At 45.4% G+C, this 22273-nt stretch overlaps 1 protein-coding gene across 1 annotated transcript in view; it reads left to right on the top strand.

Moving 5' to 3' along the window:
* The first annotated feature begins 217 nt into the window (after nt 1-217).
* LOC144888402 (cyclin-dependent kinase-like 3) overlaps nt 218-22273 on the top strand; it is a 46429-nt gene continuing 24373 nt past the window's right edge. Inside the window, exons 1-6 of the mRNA XM_078766284.1 lie at nt 218-237; nt 1259-1395; nt 3104-3192; nt 14164-14250; nt 15020-15061; nt 15325-15373. Of these exons, the coding sequence (XP_078622410.1) occupies nt 218-237; nt 1259-1395; nt 3104-3192; nt 14164-14250; nt 15020-15061; nt 15325-15373 (424 nt within the window). The remainder of the gene's footprint in view (nt 238-1258; nt 1396-3103; nt 3193-14163; nt 14251-15019; nt 15062-15324; nt 15374-22273) is intronic.

Below are 22273 nucleotides of genomic sequence, written 5' to 3'. Positions count from 1 at the left end.
ATGGCTGCCATACCACGTGAACTATGACGTCACAATTATCATAAAAACATTCTGCATGGGTGCCACTCCTACCCTCAAAGTTTTGTCTCAATCGGGCATGTGGTTGCTGAGAAAAACGAGGTTAAGCCCGTACGGATGGATGGACGGACAACCCGAAAACTTAATGCCTCCGGCCACCTTCAGGGGTGGAGGCATAAAAAAACTATTTTCCCAAAAGATGGCTGAAAGCCACTACATGTAAAGAGCTATGGAAAAAGAAGAGGAAAAACTGGCAAAACCTTCATCTTGTCCTGAAACGAGGAAATCTCTTCACAGGACCGCTGTGTAGGAGGGGGTAACTCTGCCAATGGAAAAATTAATTTTCCTACCCCCATTGGGTGTATTTCAAAAGACCCCATATCCGTACTGGAAGGCCGTTGGCTACTGAAGGGAGCTCATCAACCCTTTGTCAGGTGTTGTTTTTAGTCCTTGCAGTGTGTCACAGTCACCCTGCCCGCTAGCAAAGCCCTCAGGCACTCAATGACTTGCATCCTGCCAGGCAGACACTCTCCCATTCACAGCCACTCTTGGGTTCCGATCACTCCTCCAGTTAGTTCTTTGTTTAAACTTCTGAAAGTTTAGATGCAGTACATGCATTACACTTTCCTCGTCCATCCAATCTTGAACTTTAAAAGTCAGCGCTCGCAAATGTGGAGGATTGCTGGAAGTGAGCACTGTATTTGAAATTTGCATTTTGATGAAATGTTGGGCTGTTTCGACTCCTCATTAAAGCACTTCCTTCTTTGAGATGCAGTTAAATATTCTTTAGTACAATGCACGTGGCTGTGAAAAGCATCATTTGTAGGCAGGTTTAACGTACATCCGAAGAAAGGCACACACATTGATGAATCATCCTTTCTGTGAATTACCAGCATGGCAGCATATTGTTGAGCCGGGATTCTATCCCAGGCTCGACAGCTCAGAGGTAGGAGCTTGCGACACGAAGGGGAAAGAAAAAAGTGTGGTTAAAAAATATATATTTAGTGATCTTCACCCCCTCTTTACCACGTGACATTTCTTGGCTTCATTGTTAACTGTGTTTGAAGATACTTGGAAGGGTAGCACAGTGTAGTGGTGTTGTTTGCTGTCTGAATGTAGAAAACACAAATACCCGAAGCGGTCTGATTTTCACCTGCCCGACGGCATTTTTATTCTCACATTGTTTCTTATTTGTGACATTTATTTAACGACAGCTTTACAAAATCTTTATTTTCTGCAGGAATGCTGAGCCAAAGGTGATAAATGAATCTGCTGAGGAAGAGTATGCTGCACCCCAAGTCACAAATGTATCTGCTGAGGAAGAGTACGCTGAACCCCAAGTCACAAATGTATCTGCTGAGGAAAAGCCGCTAACTGGTGAGTTTCGAGAATTCATGTTTTCACAAAATAGATTATCGTCTCATTTACAAGTACAACAAGAGAGACCTGAAAATGTTTGTTGTTGATTTGTTTCTTTTTCAATTTGCTGGTGATGCCTGCTTGTTCCTCATGACAGTGATACAAACAACTTCCTCTCATCACAGTAATCTTTCCCGTGAATGCTCCAAACTTTTTGTTTTGATCCTCCAGGAACGCCATGGCGGTGTTTTATCAGCTTCACTCGGTCACAGGTGTAACTTTAGTGCAGAGGCATCCGATGTGTAATATTTGGGCAAGCTGAGCATCACCTCAAGCAATACAAAACAATACTGATTGGTTTTATTGATGGAAGAGGAGGAAGGCAAGGATTAAAATGGACAGACAAGATGATGGAATAGATGAGGAAGTTAAAGATCCAGCTGCTGAATAAACAAATGAATGGCGTTCCGCAAGAGGCAACCTCTGGATTGTAGACGGCACCAGATGATGGTGAGAGAGCAAAAAACGACATGATCACTGAGGTGGAGGAAACGCTGAAAGGAAGCAAGTAATAGGTTTTGTTTGGGAAGGGTTAATGCGGTTCATAAAGACCATGGTCAGGAGAATGGATGACGTGAGATGGTGGTTAAACTGGGTGTCCCGTCTGCCAGCATGAGGTGGTGAGTGTTAAAGATCACATGGTGTCCTTCACAAAGAGTAGGGAGCTATCACTGGCACCTGGGCAAATTCCAAATTCCTCCCATAACGAGCTGAGGGCACTGCATCAGCGGAACATCTGCCTTCTCAGCCAATGATGCTTGGTACTCCACAGTCTTGTCTGTGCTAAATATGAACATGGAAGAAGCCTGCTTTGTCTGATTCTAAAATATAAATCCCATTAACATCCATCCACAAACATAAATTTGCCTTCTTTGTTGTTGTCCAACACTGTTTCACATGCATATTTGTGTGTTTTTTTCCACCATTATTCCTTTATCCTTTTCCTGGAGAGAATCCACCATTTAGAAATTATACTGTGTCCAACAGGACTTTACAGACGTAGTGAATTTACCTCTGAACTGTGCGGTCTGCTTTGCTTCTCATACAGACCGTGCACTTTCGAATAAAGAGCTAGTCTCACACGCGAGGCCCTGTGTCGGACTGTTTTTGGCTTTTTTGGTCCGACTCAGGGTTGATGCCAGAAATGTCAGCTTCTCCTCGCTTCCAACTGTGGAAAGCATTGCTCGATCAATGTCCTTCCTGGCGATTCCATCCGTTCCATTAAATCAAATGATGCTTCACAGGTGGTGTGTTTGCTCACAAATGTGTGGTCCCTCTGATGGAACTTGTACTGGGTATTCTGTCTGGTCGCTTTAGTTTGGAGACATTAAACAACTCATGGTGTCATTCATGACGAGTTGGCAAGTCAACGCTGGCACCCTGAGCAAATTACAAATTCCTGCCTTTGCCCACAACAATCATGTCAGGCCTCGCCAACCAGTTCCTGAAAGACTTGGGTCAATTCTGCATGTTCTGAGCCCTTGACCTCTTACGAAGGGATATGGTATGTGAACATTTGGCTGGCAAAGAAGAAGACAAAGACTAATTGATGAAATTGATGTCTCATTTCCACAATGCACATACATCTGAACATGGTGATATTCTGTCCATTGTGCTTTTTCTGTCACAATATCTATTTTTTGTTCATTTTGCCTCTTCTTTCCAGGATCTTCTCTCCGTCATGGTGAAGATGATGAGAGTACCTCCAATAATGAGTATAGAGTACTTCCAGAGTACAATGTGGGGCAGGTCGTGGTAAGCAAGACATTCCATTACCTTTTTCCAGTAATTGCTCGGTTTGTGTCAGGGATGCTTTCCTGAAACGTGTGACTTATCAAAACGAGGTAAATCAAAACAATCTTAAGCCTCCACCGACGAAGTCGCCAGAGACATTATGTTTTCAGGTTGTCTGTCTGGATGTCCTTCCATCTGTGTGATCATACATACGTCTGTGGATCCGTCCGTGATGGGATTTTGTTACCGCGTTAACTTGAGAAGGGCTGAAGGGATCTTAGTCAAACTTGGTGCAGGTACAGTCACGTGAAAAAGTAAGTACACCCCATGTAAAGTTTTGACTTTTTCAACATATTTCAACATACATCTATTTGATCTGCATTTCAACAATATTGATAGATAAAGGTGATATAATATAACAAATATCATGAAACATTTACATTTTGTAGTCCATTGTATCATTTAAATAAACATAAATGCAAATTTCGCATGTGGAAAAAGTAAGTACACTTCGGTTGAGCTTTAACTTTCCGACAGACGGCCTCACATTATCCTCAAGCACCCTCTGGTACAATGAAGAATTCATCGTGGATTCTATGATAGTGAGCTGCCCAGGCCCTGATGCAGCAAAGCTGCCCCAAACCATAATACTTCCACCACCATGCTTTGCAGTTGGTGTCAGGTTTTTGTTGGCAAATGCTGTCTTTGGTTTTCGCCAAACATGTCTTCTGGTACTGTGGCCAAATAGCTCTACCTTTGACTCATCTGTCCAGAGCACATTGTTCCAGAAGTGCTGGTCTTTGCCGAAGTGTTCATTGGCAAACTTTAGTCTTGCCCTGATGTTCTTTCCGGACAGCAAAGGTTTCCTCCTGGCACACCTCCCATGTCGATCAAATTTGTGCAGCCCCTTTGTGATGGTGGACTCGTGCACTTTGACATCAACAGTGGCGAGAGCTACATGTAGGTCCCGTGATGACATTCTGGGGTTCTTAGAGACTTCTTTCAGCATCTTGCGGTCTGCTCTCGGGCTGAACTTGCTGGGGCGGCCTGGCCTGAACAAGTTGGCAGTTTTTTGGAATCTTCTCCACTTGTAGATGATCTTCCGGACATTCGAATGATTGATTTCAAATTGTTTGGAGATTTTTTTAAATCCCTTCACAGACTCGTAGGCATCTATAACCTTCTTTCTGAAGGCCTCGGAGAGCTTTTTTGATCTAGGCATGGTGACGCCGCACACTTGAACAACAAAGAGCAAACCAAACTAAATGTCTGAGGTTTAAATAAGACAGGTTCCTCCAAGATACTCTCTAACGATGTTCTAATCATTTGCACCTGAGCTGGTGCACCTGATTCAAATTTTAGGTATTTGAAGTAGTGATAAATGTAGGGGTGTACTTACTTTTTCCACATGCGAAATTTGCATTTATGTTTATTTAAATTATACAATGGACTACAAAATGTAAATGTTTCATGATATTTGTTATATTATATCACCTTCATCTATCAATATTGTTGAAATGAAGATCAAATCTTTCCTCTTCTCCAATGGCTTGATCTCTGATCATCAATTTGGTTTCAGACCAGGTCACTCTACTCTGGACATGCTGCTTCTGCTGTCTCAACAATGGATGGAGGTCCTCAATGCCAAACAGGAAATCAGAGCTGTCTCCCTTGACATATCACGTGCCTTCGATACGGTCTGGCACCCAGCTCTGCTCACCAAACTCTCCTCCTATGGTATCCATGGAAATCTCCATGCATGGCTTGCGGACTTCCTCTCTGGTCGTAGTCAACGTGTGGCCCTGAATGGATTTCTCTCATCTCCCCTTCCCGTTCAGGCTGGAGTTCCCCAAGGCAGTGTGCTGGGCCCTGTGCTTTTTCTGGTCTTTATCAATGATCTCTCCGACTCTCTGGAAAATCCTCTGTATCTCTTTGCTGATGACTCCACTCTCTGCCGCTCCATTCCTCTTCCCTCAGATCGGCAGTCTGCAGCCTCCTCACTCTCTGAAGACCTGGACAAAATCACAGACTGGTCAAACATGTGGAACATGTCTTTCAATCCTGACAAATCTCACACTCTTACTATGTCTCTCCGAAAAGATCGACTGGACAACCCTCCCATCTACTTTCTCAACAATCCTCTCCAAGAAGTTCTGTCACTCAAGCTTTTGGGTCTCACCATCTGCCATGATCTTTCTTGGGAAAACCACATTTCCAAGCTGGCCTCCAAAGCCAGTCGCCGACTGGGCATCCTCCGTCGTGCGAAGTCCTTCCTAGGCACACCTGAGCTCCTCACCACATACAAGGCTTTCATCCGCAGCTCAATGGAATACTGTTTTCCCCTATGGGCTGGTGCTCCTGCCTCACACCTGGCTCGGCTTCACGCTGTTGAATCCAAAGCTTTCAGAATCATTGGAATCTCCCGCGATGAAGCTATCTCTGAGGGCCTTTCACTCACTCACCGCAGGCAGGTAGGTGGTCTTTCTGTCTTCTACCGACTCCTCTCCGGCCTTGCTCCCCCAGCTCTCTCTGTGCTCTGTCCCCCAAATATTCCTACAGGTCGCACAAGATCTGCCAGCCACCCTCTGATGGTTAAACTGCCGAAATCTCGGCTCTCTGCTCACCTTCACTCTTTCATTCCTCTTTTCTCCCGCCTCTGGAACAAACTCCCACACTCACTTCAATCACACTCCTACCTCCAGGTCTTCAAAACAGCTGTTCACCACCATCTCTTATCTTCCCCCATCCAAAACCTTGATTCTTTTCTACCCCCACTAATTCACCCCAGATCCACCTTGTTTGAAATTCCAACTTCTTTCCTGGAAGTCTTGGCAGTGTCCATATGTTTTATACCTCTCCCACCCCCCCCCCCCCCCCTTCCCATGCCTCCCCCCAAAGCCCTCTCCCTCCCACAGTTCTCTCGATGTCTCCATGTCTCTCGGTCCCTGCTCTCAAATGTTGTGTTTGTGTCCTTCCCCCTCTCTCCCCATCTTGTCTACCGCTCCCGATGTTATTTGTTTTGTGTGTCTGTTTGTCTTTCTGTGTGATTAATGTTCGCTCTTTCACGAGCCTCGATCTTGTATACAACAAAAAAAAAAAAAAAAAAAAAAAAATTGCTGTATGTTGAAATATGTTGAAAAAGTCCAAACTTTACATGCGGTGTACTTACTTTTTCACGTGACGATGTATAATGAGTTAAAAATGAACTGATTCCATGTTGGGGTCACAAAGTCAAAGGTGATGTCAGCTAAAAAGCCTGTTACCACAATAACATGTGAACAAGTGATGTGATTCTGACCATAGTTGGTGGAAGTGCGTATAATGATGCAAAGATGAACTTCTTTGATTTTGGCGTCAAGAGGTTCAGGTTGAAGTCTGTGATAGGTCCATAACTTGAGAATGACTGAAGCGATCTAATTCAAACTTGGTACAGGTACGGTGCATTCAGAAAGTATTCAGACCCCTTCACTTTTTCACATTTTGTTATGTTTTAGCCTCATGCTGAAATCGTTTAAATTCATTTTTCCCTCATCAATCTACACTCAATACCCTATAATGACAAAGAGAAAACAGGATTTTAGAAAGTTTTGCAAATTTATTAAAAAGAAAAAACTGAAATATCACATTGACATAAGTAATTCAGACCCTTAACTCAGTACTTAGTTGAAGCACCTTTTTCAGTGATTACAGCCTCGAGTCTTCTTGGGTTTGACGCGACAAGCTTTGCACACCTGGATTTGGGGATTTTCTGCCATTCTCTCTGCAGATCCTCTTAAGCTCTGTTAGGTTAGATGTGGACCTTTGGTGGACAGCCGTCTCTCCAGAGATGTTCGATTGGGTTCAGGTCAGGGCTCTGGCAGGTCTACTCAAGGACCTTCACAGACTTGTCCCTTAGCCACTCCTGCGTTGTCTTGGCTGTATGAATAGGGTCACCGTCCTGTTGGAAGGTGAACCTTTGGCCCAGTCTGAGGTCCTGAGCGCTCTGTTTCAGGTTTTCATAAAGGATATCTCTGTACTTTGTTCCGTTCATTGGTCCCTCAACCCTGACCAGTTCCCCAGTCCCTGCTGCTGAAAAACACCCCCACAGCATGATGCTGCCACCACAATGCTCACCGTTGGGATGGTATTGGGCAGGGGATTAGCGGTGCCTAGTTTCCTCCAGACATGACGCTTGGAATTGAGGCCAAACAGTTCAATCTTGGTTTTATCAGACCACAGAATCTTGTTTCACACAGTCTGAGAGTCCTTTAGGTGCTTTTTTGCAAACTCCAAGAGGGCTTTCATGTGTCTTTCACTGAGGAGAGGCTTCCGTCTGGCCACTTCACCATAAAGCCCAGATCGGTGGAGTGTTGCAGTGATGGTTGTCCTTCTGGAAGTTTCTCCCATCTCCACACAGGACCTCCAGAGCTCAGCCAGTGTGACCATCGGGTTCTTGGTCACCTCTCTTACCAAAGCCCTTCTCCCCCGATTGCTCAGTTTGGCCAGGCGGCCAGCTCGAGGAAGAGTCCTAGTTGTTCCAAACTTCTTCCATTTAAGTATTATGGAGGCCACTGTGCTTTTGGTGAACTTCAACGCAGCAGATTTTTTTTTTGTATGTTTACCCAGATCTGGGCCTTGACACAATCCTGTCTCTGAGCTGTGCAGGCAGTTCCTTCTACCTCATGGCTTGGTCTTTGCTCTGATATACATTGTCAGCTCTGAGACCTTATATAGACAGGTGTGTGCCTTTCCAACTCATGTCCAATCAATTTAATTTATCACAGGTGGACTCCAATCAAGGTGTTGAAACATCTCGAAGATACAACATGCATTTTAAGGCCATTTTCCCTGCTAGAGCGGGGGTTAGCCTTGCGGTTCCCATGACAATCTTCTCCATTTTGCCCTATTTTCTGCATCTCTCCTTGTTAACCCCCTTGCCTGCATTTCTTCTTCCACCATCTTTAGCCAAGTCTTTCTCGGTCTTCCCCGTCCTCTACTTCCTTCTACATTAATTTCCATCACTCTTCTCAACCAGTCACTTTCATCCCTCCTCAACACATGACCAAACCATCTCAACCTGTTCCTCTTCACAGCATCAATCACAGGCAATATTCCCATCATCTTTCGCAATTCATCATTTGTCTTCCTCTCTCTCAACGATACTCTGCACATCCATCGAACCATTCGCATTTCCACCCTTTCCAGCCTTCGTTGCTGCTCTACGTTCATTACCCATGTCTCGCTCCCATAAATCATAACACTTCTCACACATGCAGCATACACCTTTCCCTTCAGCTTCAGCGACACTCTCCTCCTCATCAGCACGCCACTCAGTTCCTGAAACTTCTTCCATGCACATCTTACTCGTGCAACCGTTGCCGAGTCTGATCCACCTTCTCCATTCAGCATGTCTCCGAGGTAGCAAAATGTTTTCACACCTTCCAGCTTCACGCTGTCTCCAAGATCCAACTCAACATTTCCTCCATCTGCAGCGCCCTCTGTGCACACCTTACATTTGAATGTACCTGCCACACTGGTAAATGACCCTCTCAGACCACTACATTTTTGATGAACCCACTCAGCGCACATTGTACATTGAATGGAGTTCACTCCGACACCCTTCCTGCACACAGCACACGGCCACTTCCCAGTTCTTTCCACCTCACCACATGCTTTACCACTTGCCATCACCTTCGTCTTTCCGATATTCACCTTCAGACCTTTTGTCTCCATACATTCCTTCCACTTGTTCATCTTTTCCTTCAGTCCATCCATACTTTCCGCAATCAACACCAGATCATCTGCATACAACAACTCCCACGGTAAACCTTCCTTTACGTTCTGAGCCAGCACCTCCATCACAGCTACAAATAGTAGTGGACTTAGTGCCGACCCCTGATGCACTCCCACTTTCACCTCAAACTCACCACTGTTCCCGTCCTTCGTCCTTACAGCTGTGCACGCTCTTTTGTACATTGCCATCACTACTCTGATCGACCATTCCTCCACTCCTAACTTCCTCAATGCCCATGTCAATACTTTGCGTGGAACCCTATCGAATGCTTTCTCCAGATCAACAAACCCAAAAAATAACTTCTTCCTCTTCTCCATGTACTTCTCCTGCAACTGCCTCACAATGAAAAGTGCATCTGTCGTTCCTCTTCCTGGCATAAATCCAAACTGCATTTCGTCGATCTTCACTTTCTTCCTTATCCTCCTCTCCAACACCCTTTCCAATACCTTCATTCCATGCTCCAATAACTTTATCGCTCAGTACGAGCCACACTCCAGAGGGTCACCTTTCCCCTTGTATAGAGGGACGAGGGTACTCAGTTCCCAATCCACTGGAATGCGGCCTTCTTTCACCACCAGATTACAGATCTCTGTCATTCTCTTCACACCCCAACTTCCTGCTGCATTCAACATATCTCCCACAACTCCCGTCGGCCCTCCCGCTTTTCCACTCTTCATTGCTTTTATCGCTTCCTCAACTTCCTTCTCAGTTATCTTCTCTGCCGGTCATAAAACTGGGTTACTCTCTATGTTGCCATCCCATTCATTCTCTGTATTCAACAGCATTTCCATGTATCTTTTCCATCTTCCTTTAATTCCATCTGGGTCGACAACGATTTGTTCCACTTCATCCTTCAAGCAACTCACCCCCATCACATCACACCTCTCTTTCGCTATGTGCTTTGCAATCCTGAATACTGCTTTCTGACCCTCTTCCGAATCCAAGCGTTCTCCGAACATTTTCCTACATGCCTCCTGCGCCTTTGCTACCTCTTTCTTTGCAGCCTTCCTGGCTGCCTTATAACTTTCATGCTCTGCTGTTTCTGCTCCCATACCCTTCGCCTTCTGCCACTCCTTGAACTTCCTCCTCTTCTCGTCAATCCTCTTTCCAACTTCATCATCCCACCACCATGTTTCCGAGTGCCTCGGTGGTCCTTTTGTCCATCCACATACCTCACCAACGGCTCCCAACAGACTAGCTTTCATTGACATCCAACCACTTTCAAGCTCAACCACATCATCCTCTACCCTACTCAGCCTCTCTTTTAATGCCTCCCCTTACTGTCACCTCTTTCAACCTCCACACCTTCATTCTTGGTTGGTACTTCACCCACCGCGCTCTCCTCGCACCTTTCACCCTTATGTCGCAGACAACCAAGTGGTGCTGTGAAACAGCCCCCGATCACCTTTGTGTCCCGGAGGTGCCCCCTATCTCGCCTGCGCACCATCAGGTAGTCAACGGTTGTCGTCAACCCACCTGACGTGTATGTAACAAGCTTATTATCCTCTTTCTGGAACTGAGTATTACAAATCAACAAATCAGCTCCATCAGCAAACTCCAAAATCCTTTCACCTTCTCCATTTCTCACACCATATCCGTAACCCCCATGAACTCCCTCAAAACCATCCATACTCCTTCCCACATGTCCATTCAGGTCTCCTCCCACCACAACAACTTCCTCATCTTTCACGTTTTCCATCAGCTTCTCTATCGCACAGCAGAACTTGTCCTTCTCTTCATTGCTTCGACCAACCTGCGGAGCATATCCCGAGATGACGTTCACCAAGAGCTTTCCAATCATCATTTTCACCATCATCAACCTATCACTCACTCTAGTCACACTCACCACACTGTCTACAAACTCCTCAGAAAACAGGACACCAACACCATTCACGCCCTCCGGGCACCCTTGCCACACAAACTTGCATTTCTGTCCCTGCCTACCCTTCACCATTCTCACACCACTTCCCTTCCATGTCGTCTCTTGCACACAACATATGTCCACTCTTCTTCTGACCAATACTTCCACCACTTCTCCTGATCTCCCTGTCATTGTCCCTACATTCCATGTTCCAAACCTCAGAAACCGATCTCCACTTCGGGCTGCACCCTGCCCATACGTAGTTGTAATTGTCATGGTTCTCTTTTTGAGGCAATGTTTTTTTTTTTTTTTATGATCAAGAGAAATGGGAGGCACCTGAGCTAGATTTCAAGTGTCATAGCAAATGGTCTGAATGCTTATGTCAATGTGATATTTCAGTTTTTTCTTTTTAATAAATTTGCAAAACTTTCTAAAATCCTGTTTTCTCTTTGTCATTATGGGGTATTGAGTGTAGATTGATGAGGGAAAAAAACGATTTCAGCATAAGGCTGAAACATAACGTGTGAAAAAAGTGAAGGGGTCTGAATACTTTCTGAATGCACTGTATGTATAATGATTTAAAGATTAACTGATTAGACTTTCAGGTCAAGAAGTCAAAAGTCAGAGGTCATGCATGTTAAGTAAAAATGATGTTGCTGTGCCAATGCATGAACCAAGAATGGGATTTTGAACAAACTTTGTATGAGTATATATGATGCAAAGATGAACTGATTGGATTATGGCATCAACAGATCAAAGTTCAGAGGTCATGCCAGGTAAAAATGTGATAACTTGAGAACAGCTGAAGGGATTTAAATCAAACTTGGTACAGGTATTATCATGATGTAAAGAAGAACTGATCAAATTTTGGGTCAAGAGGTCAAAGGTCAGCAGTCCCGTTAAGTAAAAAATCTGTCACTGTTCTAACTTGCGAATCGTTGATGGGGATTTTGCAGAAACCTGATGTAAGTATATATACTGAAACGCAAAATGAAACTTACCACCTTTGAAACCTTTAAATATCAACAATAACACTGCGTGTAGTAAATGTGTGAACTTATTTGTGGACAATAGTGTCCTCACTGTCAGACAAAACGGTCACGGATGGTCACTTGAACTTTCAATGGTCACTTCATAGCACAGCTGTTGAACAGCCGTTTTGACTGTCAGTGATTAGCCAAGGGGTACGGGATGATTTTAATGAGCTGCACGTGATGTCTTGAAATTGGCTTTTAAAAGGCCAGTGCAAAATGGGCATTTCAATCAACATGCCACGATTGTCAAGGGATCAACGGCAGCGTGCCCTGGGCATGCTGCAAGGCGGACTGAGCTACCGTGAGGTGGCACGTCGCCTTGGCTGTTCACACCAGACCATATCGGCCCTGGTGGACAGAGACACCCTTCACAACTCTGCAGATGACAGACCTCGATCAGGGAGGCCAAGAGTCACCACTGCAAGGCAGGACAGGCAGATGGTCCGAAGTCACCTGCGGGATCGATTCCTTCCAGCATCCCGCACTGCGGCAGAAACTTCGGGGCGTGCAGTCAGACCATAGTCATGCAGTCGTCTTCGTGCAGTATCATTGGAGATCCGTGGGTTTGCATTACATAATAGACAGTTGTCTGTAGATTACATAATAGACAGTTTTACTCATATATATATATATATATATATATATATATATATATATATATATATATATATATATATATATATATATATATATATATATATATACACACACATGTTTGAAGTCAAAAGGTCAACATCGGCTAAAGGTCAACGACTTTTTTTCAAATTTCTAAAACCCTTTCATCTGATTGACTTGAAATTTGAAGAGGATTTGCATATCTCGTCACTGAATTCAAACACCGAAGTATTTTTGAGATCAGCATCGGCCAGATTTCTAAAATCCTCAATTTTCATCCGATTAAATTGAAATTTGAAAAGGATTTGTACATCTGCTCAGTGATTTCAGCCACCAATTACCTTTGAGGTCAACATCAACCAAAAGGTCAACATAGGCCAAATTTGTAAAATTGTTAATTTTCATCCGATGACTTGAAATTTGAAGAGGATTTGCACGTCAGTTTACTGAATTCAACCACCAACTATTTATGAGATCAACATCGGCCAAAAGGTCAACATAGGCCAAAGGTCAACCACTTTTTTCAAATTCCTAAAATCTTCAATTTTCATCCGATGGACTTGAAATTTGAATAGGATTAACATATCAGCCAACTGACTTCAACCACCAACTATTTTTGAGATCAGGATAGGCCAAAAGGTCCCTCAAAAATTCATGCCGCCTCTTTCATGTTGACCTTTTGGCCCATGTTGATCTGAAAAATAGTTGGTGGTTGAGTTCAGCGAACTGACGTGCAAATCCTCTTCAAATTTCAAGTCATCGGATTAAAATTAACTTTGTCTTCACAGAATAAATATGATTTTCTCTGCAAGCGTTGGTCCGATTGAGAGGAAATTTTCGCCATCGGTGAAATTTTCACCATCGGAAATTGTCACCATTTCTATGCACCTCCCCCTGCAGAATTTTTTTAATGGTAATTATGACGTCATAGGTCACATGGCATGGGCGCCATCTTGGAAAAACCGAAAAACCTTGCACCTCTATCTTCAAAAGTGCTGCATATGAAAAATTGAGACATGGCTCATTGTAAAGAACTCTTCATGGGGAATAACATGATAACAATGATGTCATAGGTACCTCCATTATGACGTCATAATTTGATAAGTACAAAACTTCATCCGATCAAAATGAAATTTTATGAACGTCATTGAGGGATAAAGCCTGGTGTTGGCTTGACGGTTAGGGTGCCGGCTTGGGATCCTAGAATCTTGGGTTCGAATCCCGGTCGATCGCTGAATTAACGCCAGGGGGGATGACTGAGCCTGTCATCCTTCCGAGGTCGGCAAATTGAGTACCAGCTTGCTGGGATGAATGATCCCGGTGTGTACCCCGATTTAGAATAGGTACACCGTATCCCTGCACATCGTAGGAGGCGACAAAGGGTTGGCGTCAGGAAGGGCATCCGGCCAGAAAAACATTTCCTCAAACAGGAAACCATGATTGTCATTGGGCCTGCAAGGCTAACCCCTGCTCTAGCGGGGAAAATGGCCTTAAAACGGTCATTCATTCATTGAGGGATAAATTAGTGGAGAAAAAAAAAGACGTCATTGGTCGCGTGGTTCAGCCGCCATATTTGTTTCAACACAAAAGCCTGAAAACCCACCAAAAACACGTCCTGGCGAGGGTCTGCAATCTCTGATTGCTCTTTCTTAATTCTATTTTATTTCAGAAGCAATGTTGTGAAGCTCTGTTTGTGCCTTTGTTTTCAGTTCAAGACGTGGGAGGTTATATCCAAAATTGGAGAAGGAAGTGCTGGATTCGTATACAAAGCAAAGAATGTCAACTCTGCACAAGTGGTACAAGCTGTGTGATATACTTGCTATGTCTTCATTTCACTTTCTGGGAGATGGAACAGTTCGTGGGAGGGGAGATAGAACACAGAATTGAACACAGAACTGAACACAGTGGACAATACAGACAGCAAGCAGTGTAGAGGGACACGACAGGGAGACACATGGAAGAAGGACAGAGCAGAGGGATTGGGAAATTATTCATCTGTATGTGTCGTATCTTCTTGAACGATGCTTTTTCTTTTGACTTGTCATGATGCCCCACATCACTCCTGCAGAAAATTACATAATAGATGTGATTGCAATGAACAAATAATGTGTAATCTGTGACAGATGATGGTTGTGTGCCAGAAATCTCACCAAAAATAATGGGGAAAACCACTTGATGCAAAGTTGAGGGGGCTTCTTCATTCCTACCATTGATTTTGCTTTTTTTTTTTTTCCCCCAATTATCACTTTGATGCCCATAACTGCCCCCCCCTCCCTCACCCCCTTCTACTCCCTCATCGCTTGTACCTCAATGTTTTGTCCTTCTTCCAATTCTTAACACTCAAATAGATTTACTTGTGGTGTGTTGATGTAATCGTTTACCTATTCCCCTTTTTATCGTCCATCTGTGTGAAATTGTTCCTTTCTATAATTTATCTCCGACGTTGACTTCAGTATAAACAGATATAATAATTGTACATCACCACACACCAATATGATATATTTTACTCATTTTCCCATGTTGTAACTGAGATGTTGTAATACGATCTCTTGTCGCATTTTTCAGGTTGCTTTGAAGTTGGCAAAATCTTTGGGAGATGGGCGAATGGTAAGTTTGTGTTTATACTGTATTGAGATAGTGGTGTTTTTAACTGTTGAACTAACACAGTTTAACTTTCCTCTGAACTGTCCTGGTAGAATCTTTGTCTGATACATCTTTGTCTCTTGGCTCCTGAGGCCGTGCGTCTCTGTGAGAGTTACAATCTTGTGGTTATTGTGATGGGGTGACTTAACCTGATTCCAGATTATTGAAGGAATTTGCATAATTTTCCGTTTCTGTTTTCTCCTTTTTTTTTCTTTTTTTTTTTGCAGATGGTGCATGAAGCAAACATAATGGAGCAGCTTCATCACGAAAACATTGGTAAGTATGGATGGATTTCATTCAAACTTATTGAAGTTTGATTGCAATATAATATATTTATATAATAATAATATGAATGCTTTGAATGAAATGCACCTCTTAATATCAATTTCATTGACTTGAAGAATGAATGTGATCATGTTTATATAGCAAGCCTGTGGAAAATACTGAGATCTTATGGAATTACACAGAAGATGATCACTCTAATAAGCAAATTCTACAACGACTTTGAATACATTGTCATCTTGAACACCTACTTATCACAGTGGTTCCTGGTAGAGTCTGGAGTTCACCAAGGTTGTATCATATCACCTATCCACTTTCTGATTACAATCGACTGGATCATGAGGAACACCACATCAGATAGACCAAGAGGCATCCAGTGGACCCTTTCCACCCAACCTGAAGATCTGGACATTGCTGACGATTTAGCTGTTTTGTCATCAAGGGACACACATTTGCATGGACAATCTGACAGGCTAGCTATCCAGAAGAAGGACAGATGTTAATGTCCATACTACCAAGACCAAGGTGATGAACATCAACACCGTACCTCCTGCATCCATTACTGTAAATGGAGAAGCCCGGGAGACTGTAGATGCGTTTACATACCGAGGCAGTCGAATCAGCAAAGACAATGGAGCCAAGAAAGACATCAAGTAAGAATCCGCAAAGCTTGTAATGCAATCGCTCAACTCTATTCTATCTGGAAGTCGAAGCAGTGCAGCCTGAAGACAAAGATAATACTTTATAACAGCAATGTCAAGTCTGTTCTTCTGTATAGCTCTGAGTACTGGTGGGTAATTAAGTTATATTTGGGGAAGGTGGAATCTTTCCACAATGGTTGCCTAGGAAAATCTGCCGCATCTTCTGGCAAAATAAGATATCCAACAAAGACTTGCATGGAAAAACCGGTTGCCACAGCATTGCCCTTGAAATTCAGTGTCGCTTCCTCCCATGGCTTAGCTACATGCTTGGAATGTCCCCTGAGCGAATCCCCAATGTTGCTTTGGGATGGACAGTGCCAGGAAGGAGGGAACCAGGCAGGCCAAAACATCTTGACGTTGGACTATGGTCACTGATCTGGAGGATTTGGGTCCATCATGGTGTGAGGCGCAGAATGTAGCTCAGGATCGAGATAAATGACGAAAGCTTGTAACAGCCTTATGTCCCATTGGGACGAAGAGGATAAGCAATTAAGTAAGTAATGATAATATAATGTAATATATTGGAGTGTAATATAAGTTTGAGTGGATGGTTAGATGGAGGTGCTGTGTAATTGACATGTCTATCAGGTAAAGTGGTTGTCGCTTAATATATTATTATATAAAGTAATGTATGATTCAAGTTATTCATATGTGGTAATACTTTAAATGAAAGTAATAATTAAATAAGATTGAATAAGGATTCTCCATTGGATTGTTGGCGTCAGGAAAGGCATCCGGCCTTAAAACATTGCCTCAAACAGGGAACCATGATTGTCATGGGGCCCGCAAGGCTAACCCCTGCTCTAGCGTGGAAAATGGCCTTAAAACGATCATTCATTCATTCATTCAAGGATTCTCCATTGCTGTGTTGACTCACTGTTTGGACACAACTTTGACGTTGTGGGTCCATTGATGTTGAGTAATCTGCTGATGTGGAGATGCGGCCACGTGTAATGTATTGCTGCGGTTTTAGAACCCTCACTTTTGTAAATAAATAATCACTTGTAAATATCACATTAAAGGTTAAAGGTAGCACCCTTAGTTAGGCCATAGCAACACGTAGGTCACCATAGAAACTCAGTTATTTCATTATTATGTGTTTTTGTTAAGGCCGTGTTTCCAACAGTTGAATCTGCGTTGCATCAATTAAATAAGAGTAGGTCCCATTCCAATTCCGGCCATTTTGCAACCTCCCTCTCCAAGCTACGCCATTACGCGCCTTGCCAGCAGCGTTCGCTGCCTTTGCGCTTGCTCAAACGATGCCATTAACCACGCAGTCAGGCTCGAGGAAGAAGGGGGCGGAACGCCAAGAACAAGGTGTGGCTTGTCAACTAGCCGTCAAAGGCGTGGCCGGTAAGCCCCCACCAGCCAACCAGAGCTGATGTAATTTGACCGACCGGCGTGGCTTGGCGGAGCGCGGAGTGATCTTGAAGCGCGATATATAAGCGCGAGCGCAAAGCCCTTTCACGAACTGCGCAGGGGACCGTGGTGATCGAAGGAACCTCTTCTTTTGGTGGACTTGATGAGAGAGCGCTGAGTGCATTGCGAAAGCCTATACGGAGCGCACATTGGCGAAAAAGGACCCACTCGTTGGCGTTATAAAAGAACCTTGGAGAGGGTGCGTTTGGCAGAGCCGTTCATTTAATACGTACGAAGCATCCCAGTCCCCCCGCTATATGTGAGGTCCACTCGCATTCCACCATACGCGGGGCTGCCTGCCGGGTTTTCGCCCGCGGAACCGGAGCCTGGAGTGGACCGGAGCCGGGACCCCATCACCGGATCATCCACCTGGACCTTCCACCCTACCAGCTTCAATTCCCATGTGAGTGTGTCTGTTTGTCTGGGGGTATGCAATAAGACTGTAATGAGACTGCCCTGTGTCCTGCTTCTTCCTCTTCCTTTCTTGTACATTCTTTTGTTTCCTCTTTTCTTGTATATTTGTTAATAAACCCATCTTTGTTCCTCCTACCTTCTGGTTTCCTCTCTAATCCAATCGCATTCGTCTTTTCTCCATTGAGTACCTGTGGCACGATTAGGGACCGCTAGAATCGGGTTTAGTCTCTTGGTTAATAGCTCGGATTGCGGATTGCTAACCGATCGGCATTATCCATCATATCCGTGGTTCGAGCGGGAGTTATTTCCCTGCTTTACGGTCGGGTTAGTAAGTAGGTATTTGGGACTGCATTGACCAATGACCCTAGCTAATATCGACCGGAAAGAGCGTTATAACTTCTAAGGACTCGGGACGGCCAGCTTAAAAGACAAGGGGATTAACCCCCCCCCCCCCTTGATAAGGGGAGCGCCGACCCCCGAGAACCGTAACAATTGGTGTCGGAGTGGGATTTGAAGCCCGAACCAAATTTTTTATCATCTGAACAAATTTGGTCAAAATTTTGAGCGGCCAAAATTTTTATTAAGATCTAAATTAAATCGTGCCATGGATAACCAAGGCGATCGGATGCCGGTGGGGGAACATGAGGGGGTTGAAGAGGAGTTAGTCAACCCAGGACCCCAGGGAAGAAGTGGGAGAAATGGAGGAGGAAAATAATGAAGGTGCGGTCGTGGGGGTTGCAGGTGCACAAAATTGCGGCACCTCGCACATGGCCGCGGCAGCCGAGCCCACGGTGCCAATGTACTGGGGCCTATTTATGGTGCAAATGAGGACCTTTATGGTCAAGACGGGTGAAGACATGGAAAATAATAGGGAGCAATTGGGAAGCCAAATTGGCGGATTGAGGAATGAATTGGGAGGTCAAATTGGGGGTTTAGAAAGTAAATTGGGAGGATTCGGAAGCAAATTATGGGGCCAATTGGAGGACATGGGCGGGCAAGCCCGAGAAATTAACGAGGGGTTGGCGAGGGAGCAAGCCAGGAATAAAAGAAAAGCATTGGAGAGAGAGAGAGACCGTGAGTTGCGCGGGAGGGGCACACAGGTTCGCGACGAGGTAACGCGGCTAGAGGAGCACGGGTTGAGTGAGCCTGAGCAAAGCGCAGTTACGTGGACGGGTGTAGAAATCGCCACCCGGGGTATAGAAAAGCCGACGACCGCGGAATTGGAAATTTTGATGTTATGTGCGCCAGCGGTCGTCGAGCTTAAAAAGGAAATCGAAGCAATAGTGGAAATTGGAGAGATGGCCGACTTAGAAGAGCAATCGCGGGAGGAAGGAATGGAATATGCCCAAAGTCTGTATTCGCATCCTGATGCCATACTTGCTAATCCTTATAAAGATGTGCAGGTGCGTGTGGAGAGGAGGATCCCAAAGGTAAGCCGGGCTGTATATGGCGCGAAAAGGTTTGGCGCAAGAGGGTTTTTCACGCGCTTGGGATCCCAGCGTAACCCGGGCGTTTGTGGAAGGTCCGTGGTGCGCTGTGTGAGTGGAAATAGCGCGCGTGTGAGGAAAAGGTGCGCGCCGGAGAGAGTTTGCAACAGAGTATGGGAGTGAGAGTAGGGTGACACAGAGTGAGATGGAGATGGATGAGGAGCGTGTGCGAGGATGCACACCTGGGATGGATGTGGAGCGTGTGTGGGAGAGCACACCAGAGCGCGTTATTGGGTGGATGCAGAAGTGCACACCCGTGAGTGGGTGTGCAACAGAGTGCACACCCGTGGTGTTACGGAGTGCATAACGGAGGTGTGTGTGATGATGGAGTGTGCGAGTAGGATGAGTGCGAGAGTGTGTAGTAAGGGAGTGTATGGGATGTGTGAGTATGGGAAGAGTCGCGTATGGATGTGAGCATGCTCGTTGAGCATCGACGCTAACCGGGGCAGCGCTTCGGCCGACGTACAGCCGACGCGAGCTCTCGGGGCGCGGTGTTCTGTGTGTGCTACGGGGGCCGGCGGGGATAGTTGCCACGTCGCTCCTGCATGGAGCGCCGTGCATGATTCGGGCCGGGCTCCGCCCTGTATGGTCGGTGCCGCGTCGTAGCGGCGAGCGGCACGATTCCGGGGGAGAAAGGTCAGGTCGGACCTTCGCCCCCTGACGGGGGTGGTGTTCCGACCAGGCGAGGTTGGGTCATCGGGCTGGAGACCGCAAGGGTCCGTGCAGAGATGGACCCTGGAATCTCGGTCCGACAAAACCTCCTCCCCAGAATCGTAAATGCCGGACGGACCCAACCTACAGGAGACAGACCACCGTATGCATTGCTTGACTTTTCGAAGCCGAGCTGTAAAAATGCATTTTCTGCACCGATGAGGCTCGTAGTATAGTGGACGATTAATGGTAGCAGTAGTGATAGCGAATGGTAGTTGTACCATTCATTATTTTTGGGCAGAGGAGCTTTTGTTGTACGGGGTATGGTAGTGAAAACCTAGCCAGGGAGGGTTTTTTTTTTTGTATACAAGATCGAGGCTCATGAAAGAGCGAACATTAATCGCACAGAAAGACAAACCGACACATAAAACATATAACATCGGGAGCGGTAGACAAGATGGGGAGAGAGGGGGAAGGACACAAACACAACATTTGAGAGCAGGGACCGAGAGACATGGAGACGTTGAGAGATCTGGTGGAGGGAGAGGGCTTTTGGGGGGGGGGGAGGCATGGGAAGGGGGGGTGGGAGAGGTATTAAACATATGGACACTGCCAGGACTTCCAGGAAAGAAGTTGGAATTTCAAACAAGGTGGATCTGGGGTGAATTAGTGGGGGTAGAAAAGATCAAGGTTTTGGATGGGGGAAGATAAGAGATGGTGGTGAACAGCTGTTTTAAAGACCTGGAGGGAGGAGTGGGATTGAAGGGAGTGTGGGAGTTTGTTCCAGAGGCGGGAAAAAAGAGGAATGAAAGAGTGAAGGTGAGCAGAGAGCCGAGATTTCGGCAGTTTAACCATCAGAGGGTTGCTGGCAGATCTTGTGCGACCTCTAGGAATATTTGGGGGACAGAGCACAGAGAGAGCTGGGGGAGCAAGGCCGGAGAGGAGTCGGTAGAAGACAGAAAGACCACCTACCTGCCTGCGGTGAGTGAGTGAAAGGCCCTCAGAGATAGCTTCATCGTGAGAGATTCCAATGATTCTGAAAGCTTTGGTTTCAACAGCGTGAAGCCGAGCTAGGTGTGAGGCAGGAGCACCTGGGGAGAACAGTATTCCATTGAGCTGCGGATGAAAGCCTTGTATGTGGTGAGGAGCTCAGGTGTGCCGAGGAAGGACTTCGCACGACGGAGGATGCCCAGTCGGCGACTGGCTTTGGAGGCCAGCTTGGAAATGTGGTTTTCCCAAGAAAGATCATGGCAGATAGTGAGACCCAAAAGCTTGAGCGACAGAACTTCTTGGAGAGGATTGTTGAGAAAGTAGATGGGAGGGTTGTCCTGTCGATCTTTTCAGAGAGACATAGTAAGAGTGTGAGATTTGTCAGGATTGAAAGACATGTTCCACTTGTTTGACCAGTCTGTGATTTTGTCCAGGTCTTCAGAGAGTGAGGAGGCTGCAGACTGCCAATCTGAGGGAAGAGGAATGGAGCGGCAGAGAGTGGAGTCATTAGCAAAGAGATAGAGAGGATTTTCCAGAGAGTCGGAGAGATCATTGATAAAGACCAGAAAAAGCATAGGGCCCAGCACACTGCCTTGGGGAACTCCAGCCTGAACAGGAAGGGGAGATGAGAGAAATCCATTCAGGGCCACACGTTGACTACGACCAGAGAGGAAGTCCGCAAGCCATGCATGGAGATTTCCATGGATACCATAGGAGGAGAGTTTGGTGAGCAGAGCTGGGTGCCAGACCGTATTGAAGGCATGTGATATGTCAAGGGAGACAGCTCTGATTTCCTGTTTGGCATTGAGGACCTCCATCCATTGTTGAGACAGCAGAAGCAGCATGCCCAGAGTAGAGTGACCTGGTCTGAAAACAAATTGATGATCAGAGATCAAGCCATTGGAGAAGAGGAAAGATTTCATATCCGAAGCAATGATGGATTCCATGACTTTGCTGATAATTGGGAGCAGGCTGATTGGTCTGTAGTTGCAAGTATCTGTTTTTGCACCTTTTTGTGTAAAGCGGTAATGTTTGCTGATTTCCAGGATGCTGGCAGATGACCTTGCTCAAAAGATAGGATGAAAAGAACAGAGAGAGGGTGAGATAGAGCGGCAGAGCAGGATTTTAGGACCCGTGGGCTGATGCCGTCTGGTCCAGTTGCAGAATCAGAGTCGAGGTTAGACAAAAACTCCTCCACCTTGTCAGGAGAGAAGGACACAGAGTCCAGGAGC

This window comes from Myxine glutinosa, chromosome 12 (genome assembly GCF_964187855.1).
Source record: "Myxine glutinosa chromosome 12, kmMyxGlut1.1, whole genome shotgun sequence".
Classification (NCBI taxonomy): Eukaryota; Metazoa; Chordata; class Myxini; order Myxiniformes; family Myxinidae; genus Myxine; species Myxine glutinosa.
The sequence above is the reverse complement of the archived record's forward strand: the minus strand, read 5'-3'. Positions and strand labels throughout refer to the sequence as shown.